Source organism: Meleagris gallopavo, chromosome 21 (genome assembly GCF_000146605.3).
Source record: "Meleagris gallopavo isolate NT-WF06-2002-E0010 breed Aviagen turkey brand Nicholas breeding stock chromosome 21, Turkey_5.1, whole genome shotgun sequence".
Lineage (NCBI taxonomy): Eukaryota > Metazoa > Chordata > Aves > Galliformes > Phasianidae > Meleagris > Meleagris gallopavo.
Window position 1 is genome coordinate 900,149 of NC_015031.2, and position 15,770 is coordinate 915,918.

The 15,770-nt window shown below is 48.4% G+C and overlaps 3 protein-coding genes and 2 non-coding genes across 6 annotated transcripts in view; 4 read left to right on the top strand and 1 right to left on the bottom strand.

Annotated features, from left to right (window-relative positions):
- The window catches only part of CCT6A (chaperonin containing TCP1 subunit 6A), a 7,273-nt gene extending 1,410 nt beyond the window's left edge, over positions 1-5,863 (top strand). Inside the window, exons 2-14 of the mRNA XM_003211732.3 lie at positions 3-139; positions 622-756; positions 1,330-1,503; positions 1,656-1,759; positions 2,492-2,602; positions 2,915-3,074; positions 3,333-3,415; positions 3,832-3,928; positions 4,321-4,468; positions 4,579-4,712; positions 4,819-4,921; positions 5,258-5,330; positions 5,510-5,863. Coding sequence (XP_003211780.2) covers positions 3-139; positions 622-756; positions 1,330-1,503; positions 1,656-1,759; positions 2,492-2,602; positions 2,915-3,074; positions 3,333-3,415; positions 3,832-3,928; positions 4,321-4,468; positions 4,579-4,712; positions 4,819-4,921; positions 5,258-5,330; positions 5,510-5,582 — 1,532 coding nt within the window. The 3' untranslated portion in view covers positions 5,583-5,863. The remainder of the gene's footprint in view (positions 1-2; positions 140-621; positions 757-1,329; positions 1,504-1,655; positions 1,760-2,491; positions 2,603-2,914; positions 3,075-3,332; positions 3,416-3,831; positions 3,929-4,320; positions 4,469-4,578; positions 4,713-4,818; positions 4,922-5,257; positions 5,331-5,509) is intronic.
- On the top strand, positions 1,099-1,230 carry LOC116217367. Its single transcript, XR_004161824.1, has one exon. It is a non-coding gene; the product is annotated as a small nucleolar RNA SNORA22 (small nucleolar RNA).
- LOC116217366 lies at positions 2,219-2,349 on the top strand. Its single transcript, XR_004161823.1, has one exon. It is a non-coding gene; the product is annotated as a small nucleolar RNA SNORA15 (small nucleolar RNA).
- Positions 5,864-6,979: 1,116 nt separating the features above from the next.
- SUMF2 (sulfatase modifying factor 2) lies at positions 6,980-10,432 on the top strand. 2 transcript variants are annotated; one of them, XM_003211733.4, is made up of 9 exons: positions 6,980-7,133; positions 7,350-7,506; positions 7,588-7,702; positions 8,063-8,107; positions 8,266-8,416; positions 8,646-8,701; positions 9,106-9,190; positions 9,770-9,932; positions 10,230-10,432. In XM_003211733.4, exons 1-9 carry the CDS (start codon positions 7,076-7,078, stop codon positions 10,333-10,335), a joined length of 936 nt encoding a protein of 311 aa, XP_003211781.2. In that variant the 5' UTR covers positions 6,980-7,075; the 3' UTR covers positions 10,336-10,432. The 2 variants fall into 2 exon arrangements, with proteins under 2 accessions (XP_003211781.2, XP_019477437.1); XM_019621892.2 differs by lacking the exon at positions 6,980-7,133 and adding an exon at positions 7,147-7,245.
- Positions 10,433-10,992: 560 nt separating this feature from the next.
- PHKG1 (phosphorylase kinase catalytic subunit gamma 1) lies at positions 10,993-15,184 on the bottom strand. The gene is made up of 9 exons (XM_003211710.4): positions 14,985-15,184; positions 14,356-14,531; positions 13,967-14,021; positions 13,415-13,480; positions 13,025-13,188; positions 12,520-12,610; positions 12,037-12,190; positions 11,831-11,956; positions 10,993-11,312 (listed from the first exon to the last, which is right to left on the bottom strand). Exons 1-9 carry the CDS (start codon positions 15,065-15,067, stop codon positions 11,061-11,063), a joined length of 1,167 nt encoding a protein of 388 aa, XP_003211758.2. The 5' UTR covers positions 15,068-15,184; the 3' UTR covers positions 10,993-11,060.
- Positions 15,185-15,770: the final 586 nt, after the last annotated feature.

Consider the following 15,770-nt stretch of genomic DNA (forward strand, 5'->3'; position numbering starts at 1 on the left):
AGTGGGACGGGCGGTGGGCTTGGGATCGGGGAAGGCCGTTCGGAGGCCCGCTCACCCGCTTTGTGCCGCCCGCAGGCTGGTGTCGGGGGCCGGAGACATCAAGCTGACCAAAGATGGCAACGTGCTGCTGCAGGAAATGGTGAGCTGTTGGAGGAGGGGGGTCCGGGGGGTGCGGAGCCTGCTTGTGGACGTCCCTGTGAGGGGCTGTGGGGGTTGGGGGCCGACTGCCTTTGTGTGGGATGTGGCACCGTGTGTGTGGTGGAAGGTTAGGCTGAATTGGCTGCTCTATGGGGAGCCTGTTTTGTGCCCACCACCCTCTGGTAAGGAACTTCCTAACACTCTCCCCTGCACAGCTCCCTGCCATTCTCTGAGGTACTGTCGCTGTTTGAGTCCCCGGGGGAAAAAAAAGACCGTATTATACAGATTAGTTCAAGAAATTTACTGTCAAAGTCTAAGTTTCTTCTGTTGTTAAGTGGAATTATGTGTTGAAACCAGCTGAACTGCCAGGAATCATTGAAACCATCATCTATTCATTAAAAATCTTGGTTAGCTGGTTTTAGATTACTTGCTACTTGTACCAGTGCAGTAAGGCTTACTATTCAATTTCTTATTTTTGTTTAGCAAATACAGCACCCCACAGCCTCCTTGATAGCAAAAGTAGCAACAGCACAGGATGACATCACTGGAGATGGTACCACCTCAAATGTCTTAATCATTGGAGAGCTGCTGAAGCAGGCAGATCTCTATATTTCTGAGGTATGTGTGCAGCATTTCTTTTGTAGATGGGCAAGTAAAAAAGCTTCACCTGAGACTGTTCAGCTTTGGATTTTTGTTGTGTGGTTGGTGCTCAAAAATATGAAAATCAGATACGTCTTTCTGCTTAAAATGAGTGTGTCAGAACTTATAAAATGGAGAAAGAGGACCTAAGACTTGTTCTGCTTATTTATACTGTAGCTTTTAATAACGTTGTGCCTGATTCATGCTGTTATCTCTGACTGCTTTGTTTGAATGAAAACATTTCTTATCTGCATGCTAACGAGGAAATGCTCCATGATAGTAGATGTTTTGGTAGTATAAGTTGGAGAATAGGCATTCATATTGCACAGTGAACACCCAAGTGTGCTTTATAGTTCCCTTGGTCTTAATTCTGTGCTAGAATAACCTGTGCTTTTCCTCTGCATTGGAAGGATTGGCATTCCTTTTATATGTATTCAGAAGGACAGTACATTTTCTTATCACTGTAGCACGTATGCTCTCTGTTGTACATACAGGGAAAGCACTATTTTATCGTACTGTTGTCTGATTATGTCCCTTCTTTTCTTGCATTAGGGCTTACACCCTAGAATAGTAGCAGAAGGATTTGAGATCGCAAAGGAAAAGGCACTTGAAGTCTTGGAGCAGGTCAAAGTAACCAAGGAAATGGACAGGGAGACGCTTATAGATGTTGCCAAAACGTCCCTTCGTACTAAAGTTCATACTGAACTTGCTGACATCTTAACAGAGGCAAGTGTCCATGCATCTTCATCCCCTTTTTGTGTGTTGTGCTCCAGGTTTTAAGCTGCTGGCGTTATTCCTTTGGTGAAGAGCGGATAGAAAGAGCTTGCACTTTAGAGTCTGATGGCCCTTTTGGGGATTCCCCCCCTCCTCTATTTCAGGCTGTAGTAGATTCTGTTTTGGCGGTCAGAAAACCAGGTGAACCTATTGACCTTCACATGGTAGAGATCATGGAGATGAAGCATAAATCAGAAACTGACACCACGTAAGTAACCAGTCTCCTCAAGCTTCAGTTTAATGGTATCCTGATACTGGAGTAGCCTGGGTTGGTTTTTTGTGTGTGTGTTTGGGGTTTTGTGCTGTTTTTTTTCTTTTGAAAGAACTTGGGTGTCTCAGAGCTGCTGTTGGAAAAGTCATTAGGGAGGACATGAAAGAAAGACAGAAATAAAAGCTTTGGCCATGAGTGATCTCGACAGCATAAGTTTCCCAGTCACTAAACTTGACATCCTGACAAGGTTTTTGAATAGCAAAGAGTAACGCTGGCTCAGACTTCTGCTTTGCTGTGGATGGACACAGTTGTTTGCTTTATAACCATGTGGTAATGTCTGTGTCTTGAGTATGCTTAATATGTTTTCAACTTCTGTGAGACAGTAGTGATCAGTACCTGAAAACTGGGTTGCAGCTGCCTCACTGGGTGTTCTTCATGCCCTTATATTTCACAGTGGCATGGACGAATTCTGCGCTAGCTTTCTTCAGTAGCTATTGCAGTCAGACACTATGCCAGAATAAATTCCCAGTTTACACTCTGGCATGCTTTTATATGTGAGTGGGCATGCCCTTGGAAGTGGGATACAAGATCATTCTTTGCTTCTAACATAAATTCATAGGCAATTCATACTAGACTGACTGCACTGTTAGTTATCTTGAACAGTGTATGCTTCCATTAAGTGCTTGCTTCTGACTATCTTGACACACAAAATGCTCATTGATCTTTCAGGCTGATCAGGGGGCTGGTTTTGGATCATGGTGCTCGCCATCCTGACATGAAGAAAAGGGTGGAAGATGCCTATATTCTTACTTGCAATGTATCTTTAGAATATGAGAAAACGTGAGTACACAGCACCAGCATGTAAGACACAGGAATTTTCTGTTCTTCAATTCCTCTAAGGTGTGCTTAAACAAGTACCGGAAAGGCCACACAGATGCTCTTCTGGAGCGTGGCAGATAGTGTAGAAGTTTGGGTGGAAAAGGTGAAGCTTCCCTTTTCCAGAAAATGGAAGCAGAGGAAATTAGTAACTGAAATAAAATCTGCGTATTAATTTTTAGAACATTACTGAAAGGATTCCTTCTTCCTTGAACCGCTTATTTCTACAACACAGAGGACAGCTAATTTTCTTACTGCTTTTTTTTTTCTCTCCAGAGAGGTGAGCGCTGGGTTCTTCTACAAAAGTGCAGAAGAGAGAGAGAAACTAGTGAAAGCAGAAAGGAAGTTCATTGAAGACAGAGTGAGCAAAATCATAGACTTGAAAAGAAGAGTTTGTGGTGATTCAGATAAAGGATTTATTGTGATTAACCAGAAGGTGAGATAAAGAGTATAACTAAGTTGGAAAAACAACCAGAAATGTTGGCTTTCTTGGCAAGCCTGGTGCTGCTTGACTCAGTCAGTACAGTGCTTTGGATGCAAATAACTCAGTTGAGGTTGATGAACTTATGATTACACACGTGCAGTTCCTTCCTGAGATTTCTTTGAGTCCTGAGGAAGAACTTAATAGTGTCAGTCTGAGGGGGGATTTGTTTCTTTATTTTCTTATCTTGACAGTCCCTTTCTTTGTTTCTAGGGAATTGACCCATTTTCCTTGGACGCACTTGCAAAAGAAGGAATTGTTGCTTTGCGCAGAGCTAAAAGGAGGAACATGGAAAGGTATGCTTCTAGGGAGAGAAGGGGTAAATGGCTTGCTCTCCCAGACTGCACAGTGAGTCAGATCTGGTTTGAATCAGCTTATAAAGGCTGTCAGCAAAAAGTCATCTTCAGTCTAAATGTTACTAGAGTAACTCAGTGTAATTTATACAAACTGTGAAGTAGGCAGTTCAGTACAAGGAGTGACGTAGGAGTGGAAGCTGTCTGTGCTCCAAGAGTAGATGCCTCTTCTGGAGAGGCTTAATTCTGTAGGGTTTTTTGTTTGTTTTTAGTGAAGAGTTTTCTTATAAAAAGAAACAAAACTGTTGCAAGCCCACAGCCCATAGTATTTTGTATGCTGAAGTACTGCAGTTCGTGTTGGTGACTTCAGATTTCACTTAATAGAAGAGAATTGCTAAGCAGTAAATGAACTCTTTCAGACTGACCCTTGCGTGTGGTGGTACTGCTATGAACTCTGTGGAGGATCTCACTCCTGACTGTCTGGGACATGCAGGTCTTGTCTATGAGTACACACTGGTGAGTACAGCTAGGCTTTTAGTTGAAGCCAAGTTAAATGCTTCTGGTATTGCTTGGCCCCAATTTTTCTTTTGTATTGATGTGACTTTGCATGGTGTTTCCTTGCAATACAGCTCTTAGAATAAGCCGTATGAATAAATGCTGATGAGATTTTAAATCCTACTGTCCATCTTGATATTTGTTCTTGTCGTGTTGCTTATTCCTATTGATAGATCCATATTTTAGTATCACGAAGTTAAGAACATGAGAATAAGATTCTGCTGGGTTCTTTCTACTAGACTTTGCTTCTCATCACTTCTTGGGGTGTTACTCAGAACTGAATCTGAAAGTGCCCAGTATTTTTTTTATGTTTGCTTAAAATATGTAAGGTGAATAACTAATGCTGTTTATAGGGAGAAGAGAAGTACACCTTCATTGAGAAGTGTGACAACCCTCGCTCTGTTACCCTGTTGATCAGGGGACCAAATAAGCATACACTTACACAAATAAAGGATGCAGTAAGAGATGGTCTGCGTGCTGTTAAAAATGCCATTGAGGATGGTAAGTTTCAGCTACAACTCTCCTCAAAACTGATGACTTGTATAAGTTAGCTCTTCAGATTGGAGTAAATTCTTATTGTGAAGTCTCACTATTACTGCTTTGCCTTGTAGGATGTGTGATTCCAGGGGCAGGTGCACTGGAAGTGGCAGTAGCTAATGCTCTTGTTAAGCATAAACCCAGTGTAAAAGGAAGAGCCCAACTTGGAGTTCAAGCTTTTGCTGATGCTCTCCTCATCATTCCTAAGGTATGAAGACCTCCAGAATAAAGGGACTCTAAAGCACGCTAGGATCTTAGCATTTTCTGCAGGAGATCTCTTTACATTAATGGGAAGTAATGTTTTTGTCTCAAAGGTTCTCGCTCAGAACTCTGGTTACGATCCCCAGGAAACACTGGTGAAAGTTCAGGCAGAACACACAGAATCTGGGCAGCTCATTGGAGTTGACTTGAACACTGGTAAGAGTTTTCTAAAACCATAGAATCTCATAAAATCAGCTTGGCAGTAAATACAGAGCAGCAAAACAATGCTGCTGAGAGAGGAGTGTTTCTAGGAGGCCAAATGTATCACGGACCCGCTCTGTGAAGCATAAGTTTGCTCTTACTGCAGGAAGCTCAGCTTTTCATGGAAGGAGGCAATACAGAATGCCTTGGCAGGTGTGCTATTACTTGTAATGCTTAAATGCACCGTGTGCACTTTGTACACAGAAAGTAAATAGAGATGTTAAGCAGCAGGATCTCTTCCCTTGAATTACGCAGATTGGTTGTTTAAAGATTGTTGTGCCTCTTTCCTAGGTGAGCCAATGGTAGCTGCAGCAGCTGGAATCTGGGACAATTACAATGTCAAAAAGCAACTGCTTCATTCGTGGTAAGTGCTGTGGTGTTTTCACTTCAAATAGTAATGGGTGGCTGGTTGACAAGATTGGTAACATAATGTGGGTGGAATGAAGGAATCTCTATTAGAAGAAAGCTGACTTGCAGTGTAGGAATAAAGCTGAGTTGTTTGTGCCAAAACAAACATTCTAACTATTTATTTACTATTTCCAGCACGGTGATTGCTAGCAACATTCTTTTGGTGGATGAAATTATGCGAGCTGGAATGTCGTCTCTGAAAGGCTGAATTGAATCTGCTGTTGGTGGTGGTGGTCAGCTCCAGTAGTGCCCTCCAGAATGCCTTCAAGAAATCCACTTGAAAGTGCTTTTTTGAGCCACGGTGGATTTTCCCAGCAGTGGAAGTCACTGCTGTAACTAGCAGCACCTCTTTGGTAAACGCGGCCACTGAAAATATTAGCAACTATGGAAATACTCGGTTCTAAAAAATCAGTTATTTATTTTTAATTTCTCTGAAGTGTACAACTGAAGTTGCTGTCCTTTTTACCCAATAAACTGTTATGTTCTGTGCTTTCTGTGTCAGTTATTGAATACTTACCATTCTGTGGACCAAAGCCTTGAACTTTGTTCAGCATTTTGAGGACGGTTTTGGATTTGTGTTTTCTGCTTGCTGGATCTGCAGTTGGGCTTTGTGATTGATTCCAGTTCTTGGGGTACAGGGTAGAGTCATAAAAGTCCTGCTCAGGACGCTGCTTCTGGAGTGCTGGGGTTTGTTGGAATTAGTGCAAAGCATCTCGTTCAGGTAGATGATGCCAATAATTTGTTTTTCTCTTGCTCACAAATCTTTTTAGTTTACGCGCCTCCGGAAAGATCTGAAATGTGTTGCATGTTGTCTTCCTTGCCATAGGTGGTAGCTTAATGCTTTCTGCTTGTAAGTAGAGGCTGTGGACGCTGCAGGAGATGCAGGCAGAGTGCTGTGTTCAGACAAAGCCTAGCAAGCAGGGAGTTGAATGTGTGCAGCACAAGAAGGCTACTGCTGTCCTATGTGATTTTTGTCCAGTCCTCATCTTGTTGGCGTTACCAGGCTGGGGAGTCAGAATGTTTATCTTGCTTATATTTATATTCCCAGTATGAGGAAAGGAGATGTTGGGTTGTGTCCATCCTGTATTCGTACCCTCACAAGTGCTGAAATCCCTGCAGCACCTTGCTGCTGTGGAGCAACGTTAGTAGGGCTGGGGGTCCAAGCCCTGTGGTGCTAATGGGGAGCAGTGCTGTTCTGGTGCAGGGTGGGAGCGGTCAGAGCTGCTGCCCTGAAGGTGGGGCTGAGAAAGGGAACGACCCCAGGGAAGGCAGATCCCCTGCAGTCCTATAGCAGGGCTGAAGGCGGTTCGTTTTCTTCCTTTCAGTGCTCTGTATCAGCTTTGTTTTATGTCAGGGCTGCATGACTGGAACGAGCAACCTTTTTAAAACTCCAGATGTGCACATGAAGCACATCTGGTGGTGTGGTTTTGTCAGTAGCCCGGGTAATAGGAGGCTTTTCATATGCGGAGGTGAAATAGCAAAAATTCACATGCAAGTATCCCTTTTCTTTAAAAAGAAAAAGCATGTGTGCCATAATTATAAAGCACATGCAGCAGGCGTGGCGTGGGGGAAGTGCATCCCTTCCCCCCGGAAACATTTCCCCAGCCTGAAGCCCTTCTGGGTCAGAGCCCTGCGGTTTTCCGCCGCTGATGCATTTTGCTCTTGGCGCTGCTGGTGCTGCTGGGCTTTGTTCCCAGGGCGATGCACAGAGCGGCGCTGCTTTGCTGCTGCGTGCTGGGCTGCAGCTGTGCTCTGCTGGGTGAGCCGAGAGCGCTGCAGCTTCGCTCGCACCGCTGCCTGGCTTCCTGCATCCCCCTGCAGAAGCACAACCATATAAATGCTAATTGCAGTCGCTTGTTACATTGCAGTGTGTATGCAGCATATAAAGTTGGCTCTTTTTTTTGTCAAATTTGGAATGCTTTGTTGTGCGTCTAGGTTTACCCATTAATGTTTGTATTGACTGCTTCACTTTCAGCGTTTGGAAACGATGAGCACATGGTACAGCTGCCCGGGGGGAAGTTCCAGATGGGCTCCAGCTCCACGCAGAGCAGAGATGAGGAGGGACCCATCCGGGAGGTGACAGTGAAGCCCTTTGCTATTGACAAGTTCCCTGTCACCAACAGGGACTTCAGGTGAGCTGCTGTCACGGGGCTGCTGGTGCAGCTCTTGGAGCACTCTGCCTCAGGTGTCTGAGCGTGTTGTGTTTGTGCCAGGGAGTTTGTTAGAGAAAGGAAATATAAAACTGAAGCAGAAGCGTTTGGCTGGAGTTTTGTCTTTGAGGATTTCGTATCAGAAGAGCTGAAAAAAAAAGTCACCCAAAAACTGGAGGTAAATCTGAAGCCTGGAGGGAGATTAAGAGGTTTCAATGGGCGTGGGTGGCATCATGGGGGCAGCTCAGTGGTGGGGGAGGTGGTGATTGCCCAAGGAGAGTGGAGTCCCCATCCCTGGAGATGCTCCAGAACTGTGCAGATGTGGCACTGAGGGATGTGTTTAATGGGCATGTTGGAGTGGGCTTGGGGATCTAAGAGGTCTTTTCCAACCTTAATTATTCTGTGATTCACAATAACCCGGATCAGACAGTTCCCAAACTAACATCTTCCTCTTCCCATGTTGTAGGACGACTGAAGGGTATTTGGGTGGGGGGGGGACGACAGTACAGCTTTAATCCAATGTCACTTCTTTTCCCAGTCTGCTCCTTGGTGGCTGCCAGTTGAGAAAGCTTTTTGGCGACAGGTGGGTGTGAATCAGGCATGGTGGTGAGTTCTTTCTTAAAACCAAGCAGGAAATAGCAATTCTGGTTCCTCTGTGCACGTTCCCTATCTTGCTCTGTTCTATCCTTTTTCTCTTTTTTGATGATTAATGAAACTGATGAAGATCACTGCAATTTACAGCCTGCAGGTCCTGGCTCTGGCATTGCAGACAGACTGGACAACCCAGTGCTGCACGTGAGCTGGAACGACGCGCAGGCATTCTGCAGTTGGAAGGGGAAAAGGCTCCCAACTGAGGAGGAGTGGGAGTTTGCTGCCCGAGGAGGGCTGGAGCGTACGTAGGCTCACCCTCCCTGCTCACATCCAGTGGCTTTCTATCATGAGTTGGAAGGAACCATTTCAACCTGGAAATAAATGGGATAAATGGTAGTTTAATGTGCTTCCCTCAGCAAAGCACTAAATGCCATTTGGTGGGTGTACAGGAGCATCCTAAGCTGAGCAGAAAATAGCAGCCACAACAAATGAGAGGATCCTTGGATAACTGCTCTATTCTTCTTCAACAGAGAGGCTGTATCCCTGGGGAAACAAGTTCCAGCCAAACCGGACCAATCTGTGGCAGGTGAGCTCACACCAGCTGTCCTGGTCCCATTGGGCAGTGATCAGCTTGGGTGCCTAGGACTTGGTAGTGAGGTACTGGAGAGCTCCTGGGGTTGTCCACAGTGTTCCCAAGGGAGCAGACGGAGCCCGGTGCCCCTGGGACACTGGGATTTCACTTCTCCCAAAAAATCACACGTTTGTTGTTGTTGTTGTTTTTTTTTGCAGAGATGATTATTTTTCCCCTAGGATAACTTGAAATGGTTGATCTTCTCTCTTGGACACAAATGCAATGTGCCAAGTTAATCTGCAGTGAAGAGTTATTTCCATTGTTTAAGTGTAATTAGGCTTCATAAATTTTTTTTGTAAGAAGCAGGAGTTTTCTTCTCTGCAATGGGTCTTTGCTTAATGTCATCTTTCCTCACCCAGGGTGACTTCCCAAGGGGGGACAGGGCTGAGGATGGCTATCACGGTGTGTCCCCGGTGGCAGCATTCTCACCTCAGAACAATTATGGTATGAAGAGGCGTCACTGCCCAGCTCTTTGGGGACAATCTACTCACCATTCAACACTAATTATAAACTCTGTAGTTGTAGCAGAGTTTCAAATGTGAAATGGGATCTCATCAGCATCTTGATAGTGTGAGTGAGCTCAGTGAAAGTGTTGTTACTGCAGCTGATGTACAGCTGGAGCACTTCACTGTGCCATCCCATGCCCATTAGCAGGCAGTTATTCTGCATTTCCATGTGATTTATTTGAAAATCCCAGGCATGCTGGAGGGGCAGCAAATGCCATTCCCTCCTGGGGGGGGAAAATGGTAGGGACATTTAAGATAAGACAGTTGTTGAAGGTCCAGCTGCTGCTAGGGGCTGGTTAGCAGTACAGTGAGGAGCTTCTTGTTCTGCTGGGATCTTTCTGGGATGTTAAAGTCCCCTCTCCCCCTGCACAGAAGTGTTTTTGCAACCCCATAATCCTAATATGTGTAGATGTGGCACAGCGGGATGTGGCCAATGGGCATGATGGGGTGGAGTGGAGTTGGACTTCATGATCTTAGAGATCAACAGCGATGATTCTGTGGGAACCTTCTGTCTCAGGAATCTATGACCTGCTGGGGAACACCTGGGAGTGGACGGCCTCACAGTACAAACCACCAGGCCCTCCCCAGCCACATGCTGAGGCGATGCGTGCGCTGAGAGGGGCCTCATGGATCGACACTGTGGATGGGTCTGCAAACCACCGGGCTTGCATCACTACCAGGTCAGTGCCAGCACTGCTTGTGGTTTCTCTTTCAGCTATATAAGAAGGGGTTACATTGTTTGGCTGTTCCTATCTAGATTTGTTGAGGAGTATTTAGGAAAACACTCTACAGATACTGCTAAAAATTCTAGTGCTATAAATTCATTCCTAATTGCTTCTCAAATAATTTGTTTTCCATCAAGTATTTATAATTAAATGCCTTTCTAAAACTTAGGTAAGTGGGAGCATGTTACACAGGGTGCATTCGCCAGTCTGAGCACTAACCATGCAGGACTGCTAACTGGGTATCTTTCCCAGGATGGGGAACACACCAGACTCAGCTTCCGACAACCTCAGCTTCCGCTGTGCTGCCAACATCCCAAGTCACACCACTAAGAGCAGCAGAACAAAACCCGAGCTCTGAGGAGGGCTCCTGGCACGACCTGAGGGTAGTTTCTCCTGTGGAGATGGATAGTAATCCCCAGAAACCATTTTCATTAAACCAGTGAAGTTTTAAAAAATTAATACTTTTAGCCTAAAACTCATTTCTGCGTGTCTGGGTGCTGAGCAGCGATTGCAGACAACAGGCATTTTGTCTCTAATGGCCCACGGGTGCTGCAGACGTTGTGTCTCCTTTTGGTGTGTCTGCAGCAATCAGAGGGCTGTTTGTGTGAGTCCAATGCCAAATCTGATGGCACAGGAGCCCTGGGCACAGTGGGTTGAGGACAGCCTGCCAGGCACTGCTCATCTCGTAAGTCCAGCAGAGAGGCTATGGATGCCCAATCCCTGGAGGTGTTCAAGGCCAGGTTGGATGGGGCCCTGGGCAGCCTGGTCTGGTATTAAATGGGGAGGTTGGTGGCCCTGCATGTGGCAGGGAGGTTGGAGATTCATGATCCTTGAGGTCCCTTCCGACCCAAGCCATTCTGTGATTTGCTGCTTTACTGGGGGCAACTACTCCAAAGCAGTCCCTTAGAGCAAGTTAGGAGAAAACCCAAACTGGGTTATACCCAGCATGCATGACAGCCATCTGCACCTAGCTTGAGGCCAGCAGGTTTTAAGAAAAAGCACCAAAAATCACTGGTTGGTTTGGAAATATTTTACTTGCCTTAACTCTGAGCAAACCCAACTCAAGCAGCAGCGATGCTGCCATCAAAACAGCTCTTCCTCGGCCGCCAGGGCGAGCAGAACAGCCTTGCAGGTGTTCTCGAAGAGCGCGGCCCTGTTCTGCGCCTCGCCCTTCTTCACCCAGTGCCGGTAGGTGCGGAAGGCGCAGGCGTCGATCAGCTTGCGGATGGGCTTCAGCGCGTACGGGTCCCGCACCACCAGCTCCCGCGTCACCGCCTTCAGCATGCGGTACTGGTAGTAAATGCGGACGGACGCCAGCACGGTCAGACAGATCACCTGTGGGGAAAGGGGGAAATTGGGACCCTGTCTCACCTCTAAGCCCTATCCCCAAACACCACGGCTGCGTGTCGCTTAACCGCCTTCAGGGATGGGGGCTGTTCCCATGCTTCACAATCTTCTCTCTGAAGAAGTCTTTCCTAATTATCCAACCTCAACCTTCCCTGGTGCAACTTGAGGTTGTTTTCTCTTGTTCTATTGCTTGTTGCTTGGGAAAAGAGACTGACCCTCCCCCCTCACACACACACCATGCTCTCCTTTCATGCTGTGTATGCATAAAAGTAATGGTATTTACTTGTAAACTATGCTCCTAAGTGTCCCATCTACCATGAATACATAGAAATATCACAAAGTAGTGCTTGGAGAAGTGTCCCCACCCTGGCGCTGCATCCTGCCAAAGCCTAGCTCCATCAACCCTGCTGAACACCATTTCTTCCTACCCAGCCAGAACACCCATCCCACTTTCTCCTCCTGGGCTCAGGGCGCCAAGGTGTCCCTGTTCCCAGCACCAACGTCACCTTGAATTTTCGGAAGGGGCTGAAGTGTCGGACCTCCTCTACGTCGTACTGCTGGAAGAAGGGGTGTGCCAATGCCTCCCTCGCCGTGTACCGCCGCTGTGGGTCCACCACCAGGAATCGGGAGATCTGCAGGACAGCACCGGATTGATTCCATGGCGCCCCAGCCACCTGCTGCCCACTATATTTCCCCCTTCCTCAGCACCCACCAGGTCCTTGACGGTGTCAGAGCGATCATCCCACTCTGGGGAGCCGAACTGGTAGTCCCCATTCATGATCATCCGCAGCATCAGCATCTGCTTGCGGTGCCAGAAGGGAGGTGAGCCAGCCAGCAGTGTGTACATGATCACCCCGGTGCTCCACCTGCAGGGACCCAGTGGGACACACCAGCTCCAGCAGCACCCAAAGGATCCATACCCCACACTGGAGGCAATGGGGTGCAGGGGCCAGCCTGGAACACTGGGGCTCAGACTCCAGCAGCTCCACTGGGACATGGGTGCAGCCAGAGGCTGCTGCTCACCAGGACAGCCCCCTGCAGCCCCATGGAATGTTTTGTTTTTGTTTTGTTCTTATTCAAGTCTATTCAAGTCCTCGCAAACCCTAAAGCTGGTCCCAACGAGGAGCGATTCCTGCAGTGCCTCAAATCATGCTCATTTTACAAGCGCCCCGAGGACTGAGAGCACCCTACTCACATGTCCACTTCTTTCCCATAGCCCTCGTGTTCATCATCCATGGAGCAGTGCAGGATTTCGGGGGCCAGGTAGCCAGGTGTGCCACAGATTTCTGCAAAACAGGGGCAGAGCATCCCCTTAGGGACCCAGGGAAGACTGTGCCACACTGAAGCAGCTTGTCCTAGAGAGGCAACAAGATGTGTTCAGATCCTTGCAGAGATGGTCATGGCAGGGAGTGACTGCACCTTGTGTGCATCTGGCTGCTGACTTAAGTTGGTGAGTTATAATGAATTATAACGTGAGTGAGGAGAGCAGGGAGGATGCTGCTGGAAGGAGATGCCTGTTGTTGATTACGTTGCTCTTTGCAGGGCAGGAGGAGGAAAAACTTAATGAATAGAGTAATGAGGGTCAACTGGAGAACAAAAAAGTGGATAAAACACTGCAGTGTTTTCATCATGGGAAGGAGCGAGGCTGGAGAGGGCTGCACCAGCTCACCATGGGCATCGTGTTAGTGCTGCGCACCCACCTTTGAGCTTCTCGTTCTCATGCAGCTGGCAGGAGAAGCCAAAGTCTGTCAGCTTAATGTTCATGTCATCATCCAGGAGGATGTTCTCCGGCTTCAGGTCGCGGTGCACGATGTCAATGGAGTGCAGGTACTCAATCACTTCCAGCAGCGCGTGCATGATCTTCCTGGGGAGGGGAGACAGCATTACTCCCAGTGCCTGCTGACACTATGTTCCCAGGGATGGGGCCAAGGACAGGGATAGGGACCACACAGTTCAGCCCCTGTGCAAAAGCCTCAACACCTAAGCACAGGGGCACAGCCCGGGTGGCATTTTGTTCATGCGCACTGTGCTGGCTGCACAGCTGTGCTTGGAACTCATGCTCTGGTTTTGCAGCACAATTTCAGCCTTACCTGGTTTCCTTCTCGCTTAAGGTGACCTTCTCGGTGAGGTAATCAAAGAGCTCCCCTCTTTTCATCCTGCATGCAGGAGGAAAATCAGCCTCAAGACATGGACTGCCTAGGGGTTACAGCCCCTTATCAGCCCTACGGTGCTAAATGCACAAAATGACAAGCTGACCCATTAATAAGAAAGGGTTAAAAATGCCTTGATATCTTGCAAAATGTCAGGCAGGAGGAGGAAAGGCTGTACAAAGAGCAGGCAGGGACCACTGGGTCCATCGTGATGCCACGAGTTGCGGCGTTGTGCCAGCCCTGGTCCTGCTGGGCATATAAATAACTCCAAGCTCCCACCAAAGGTTATGGGGAAATCTGAGCTGCTGCTGATTGAGGGGAGCAGAGCTGAGGCTGAGTGAGCAGGCTCCTTCCTACCTGAAGCAAGACCCAGTCGTGGCCCTGTTTTGCCCATTGGGGCCATAGATAAAAAGCTGGGGAGAGTTTTGGCTGTCTGCAGGGTGGAAATGTGGAGAAATGGGGGCAAGTGGGTCTTGGGAATCTGGTACTTACAGATCGAACACCAGGAAGAAGAAGGTGCTGGACTCGTAGCTGTCCTTCAGCTGGACTGCAATGAAATGGAGCTGTGAGCCCTGTGCAGCGTGCTCCTTACCACACACCCCATGCACAGAGAGCTCCTTTCCACTAACAGACTGAAAATTGCTGATCTAATTGCTAACTGAATTAACGAGCTGATCTTTGTTAGCGTTTTGAGCAGGAGCTCAGGAGGGAGATGGCCAGGCAGCTTGGGCAGGGGCAGAGCAGGGGATGCTCTGAGCAGGTGCCCTGCGTCATGCCAGGACCGTGGGTCTCACAGAGTTCTGACATCCAGGGACATCACCCCAAAGCCCCTCCTGGGCTCAAAGAGTAAACGTGGCAGAAACCCTCCTGCCCCGACTCACTGACGTTGGGGTGTCCCGAGACCTTCCGCAGGATGTCGATCTCCTTGGCTGTGGCCTCACGCAGCTCCTGCACCTCCTGGGGGGAGATGTTCCCTGCTGTGATGTCGATGATCTTCACGGCATACTCCTGCCTGGTGGCTTTGTGGATGCACCGGCGGACGACGCTGCTCACCCCCCTGCCAGGAACAGCACAGGAATGATGAGGTACTTTCCCATCCCCATTTGCATGACGTGGATGGAGGATCAGGATGGAATCGCTTTCCCACAACTGGAAGATGGACCCGATGATCCTTATGGATCCTTACGGGTTATTCTATAAACTAATAGGGATGTGGTGCGATCTCCTGGGAGGTGTCCTGAGCTGGGGAATTGTGGGTGGGCAGAGGGTTGGAACGGGATGATCTTTAAGATCCCTTTCATCCCAAACCATTCTGTGAGTCTACAGGCTCCCCACACAGCCCCACGGACACACAGTGGGGCTGTGGTGTTTTCCTGGCTTAGGGGGACAAACTTTGAGCAGATGGAAAATGCTTCTACATGCTATTTTTAATCCTGTGGTGCTGTGGGCTCTGACCATATCAGATTCCTGCTGTGATCAAGCAAAACAGTTTGTCATAACCAAGCTTTACCTGCCCAGAACCTCCTTTGGTTCATATTTTTCATAAAACTCCTTGGACGTGTTCCAGTCTGGGAGGTCCTCCTCCTTTGTCATGGCTGGGTCCTGGCAGGTGGAACAGGGCTGGGAGGAGAATAGCTCTGATGGTCCCAAAATATCAACCTGTGCCACTACCCAGGGACCCCGCTGAGCTTCGAGATCCACCTCTCTTCTTCCCACCCCCGTTATTTCTGGTTCTAACGCTTCTTTCTCCCCTCTTTATTATGCAAAGTCGTCCCAGATGGCTGTTGGCTGAGAAAAAGTAGGAGAAAATGGCATGAAAAGGGAAGGGAGAGGAGAGCTGGAGCTGCTGCCAGCACTGCGAGGTCAGCTGGGGCCGAGGCGCGGGGTCGGGCAGGGCAGCACTCCTGGGTGCCAGCAGCGCCCAGCAGGGCTCCGAACCTCCCCCAAAGGAGCGCTTTGTTTCTTCCCTTTAAGCTGCTGCCCGCAGGCACGCCGCCAGAGCCCCCAAATCTCCTCGTTGGTGGCAGCCCGAATTGGATCGCAGGGATGGGTGCGGGCCGGGGGCGATCCCACACAGCCTGCTTTGCGTCGGTTAGTAAGCATATCGATTAACGCCGCCGTTTGTACGTTTATGCTATAAAACGGCGCTGCTGGGAGACTCGGGAGAAGCGCTGACCCGATTTGGGGCTCAAATCCTACACGAACCGCGCAGAAACAAACGCTCCTATGGGGAACGCGGGCCGGGTGTCAGCGCGCACCGCTCCGCACCGCCCTGCGGGACCCCAACGGCCCGGCA

Excerpts from the sequence above, each read along its gene's own strand:
- SUMF2 (XM_003211733.4), top strand. The coding sequence starts at position 7,076 with ATGCACAGAGCGGCGCTGCTTTGCTGCTGCGTGCTGGGCTGCAGCTGT. Across the intron at positions 7,507-7,587 it reads GTCACCAACAGGGACTTCAG|GGAGTTTGTTAGAGAAAGGA; the intron begins GTGAGCTGCTGT and ends TGTTTGTGCCAG. Across the intron at positions 9,933-10,229 it reads CGGGCTTGCATCACTACCAG|GATGGGGAACACACCAGACT; the intron begins GTCAGTGCCAGC and ends TATCTTTCCCAG.
- PHKG1 (XM_003211710.4), bottom strand. The coding sequence starts at position 15,067 with ATGACAAAGGAGGAGGACCTCCCAGACTGGAACACGTCCAAGGAGTTT. Across the intron at positions 11,957-12,036 it reads CTGACACCGTCAAGGACCTG|ATCTCCCGATTCCTGGTGGT; the intron begins GTGGGTGCTGAG and ends GCTGTCCTGCAG. Across the intron at positions 11,313-11,830 it reads GCCCCTTCCGAAAATTCAAG|GTGATCTGTCTGACCGTGCT; the intron begins GTGACGTTGGTG and ends CTTTCCCCACAG.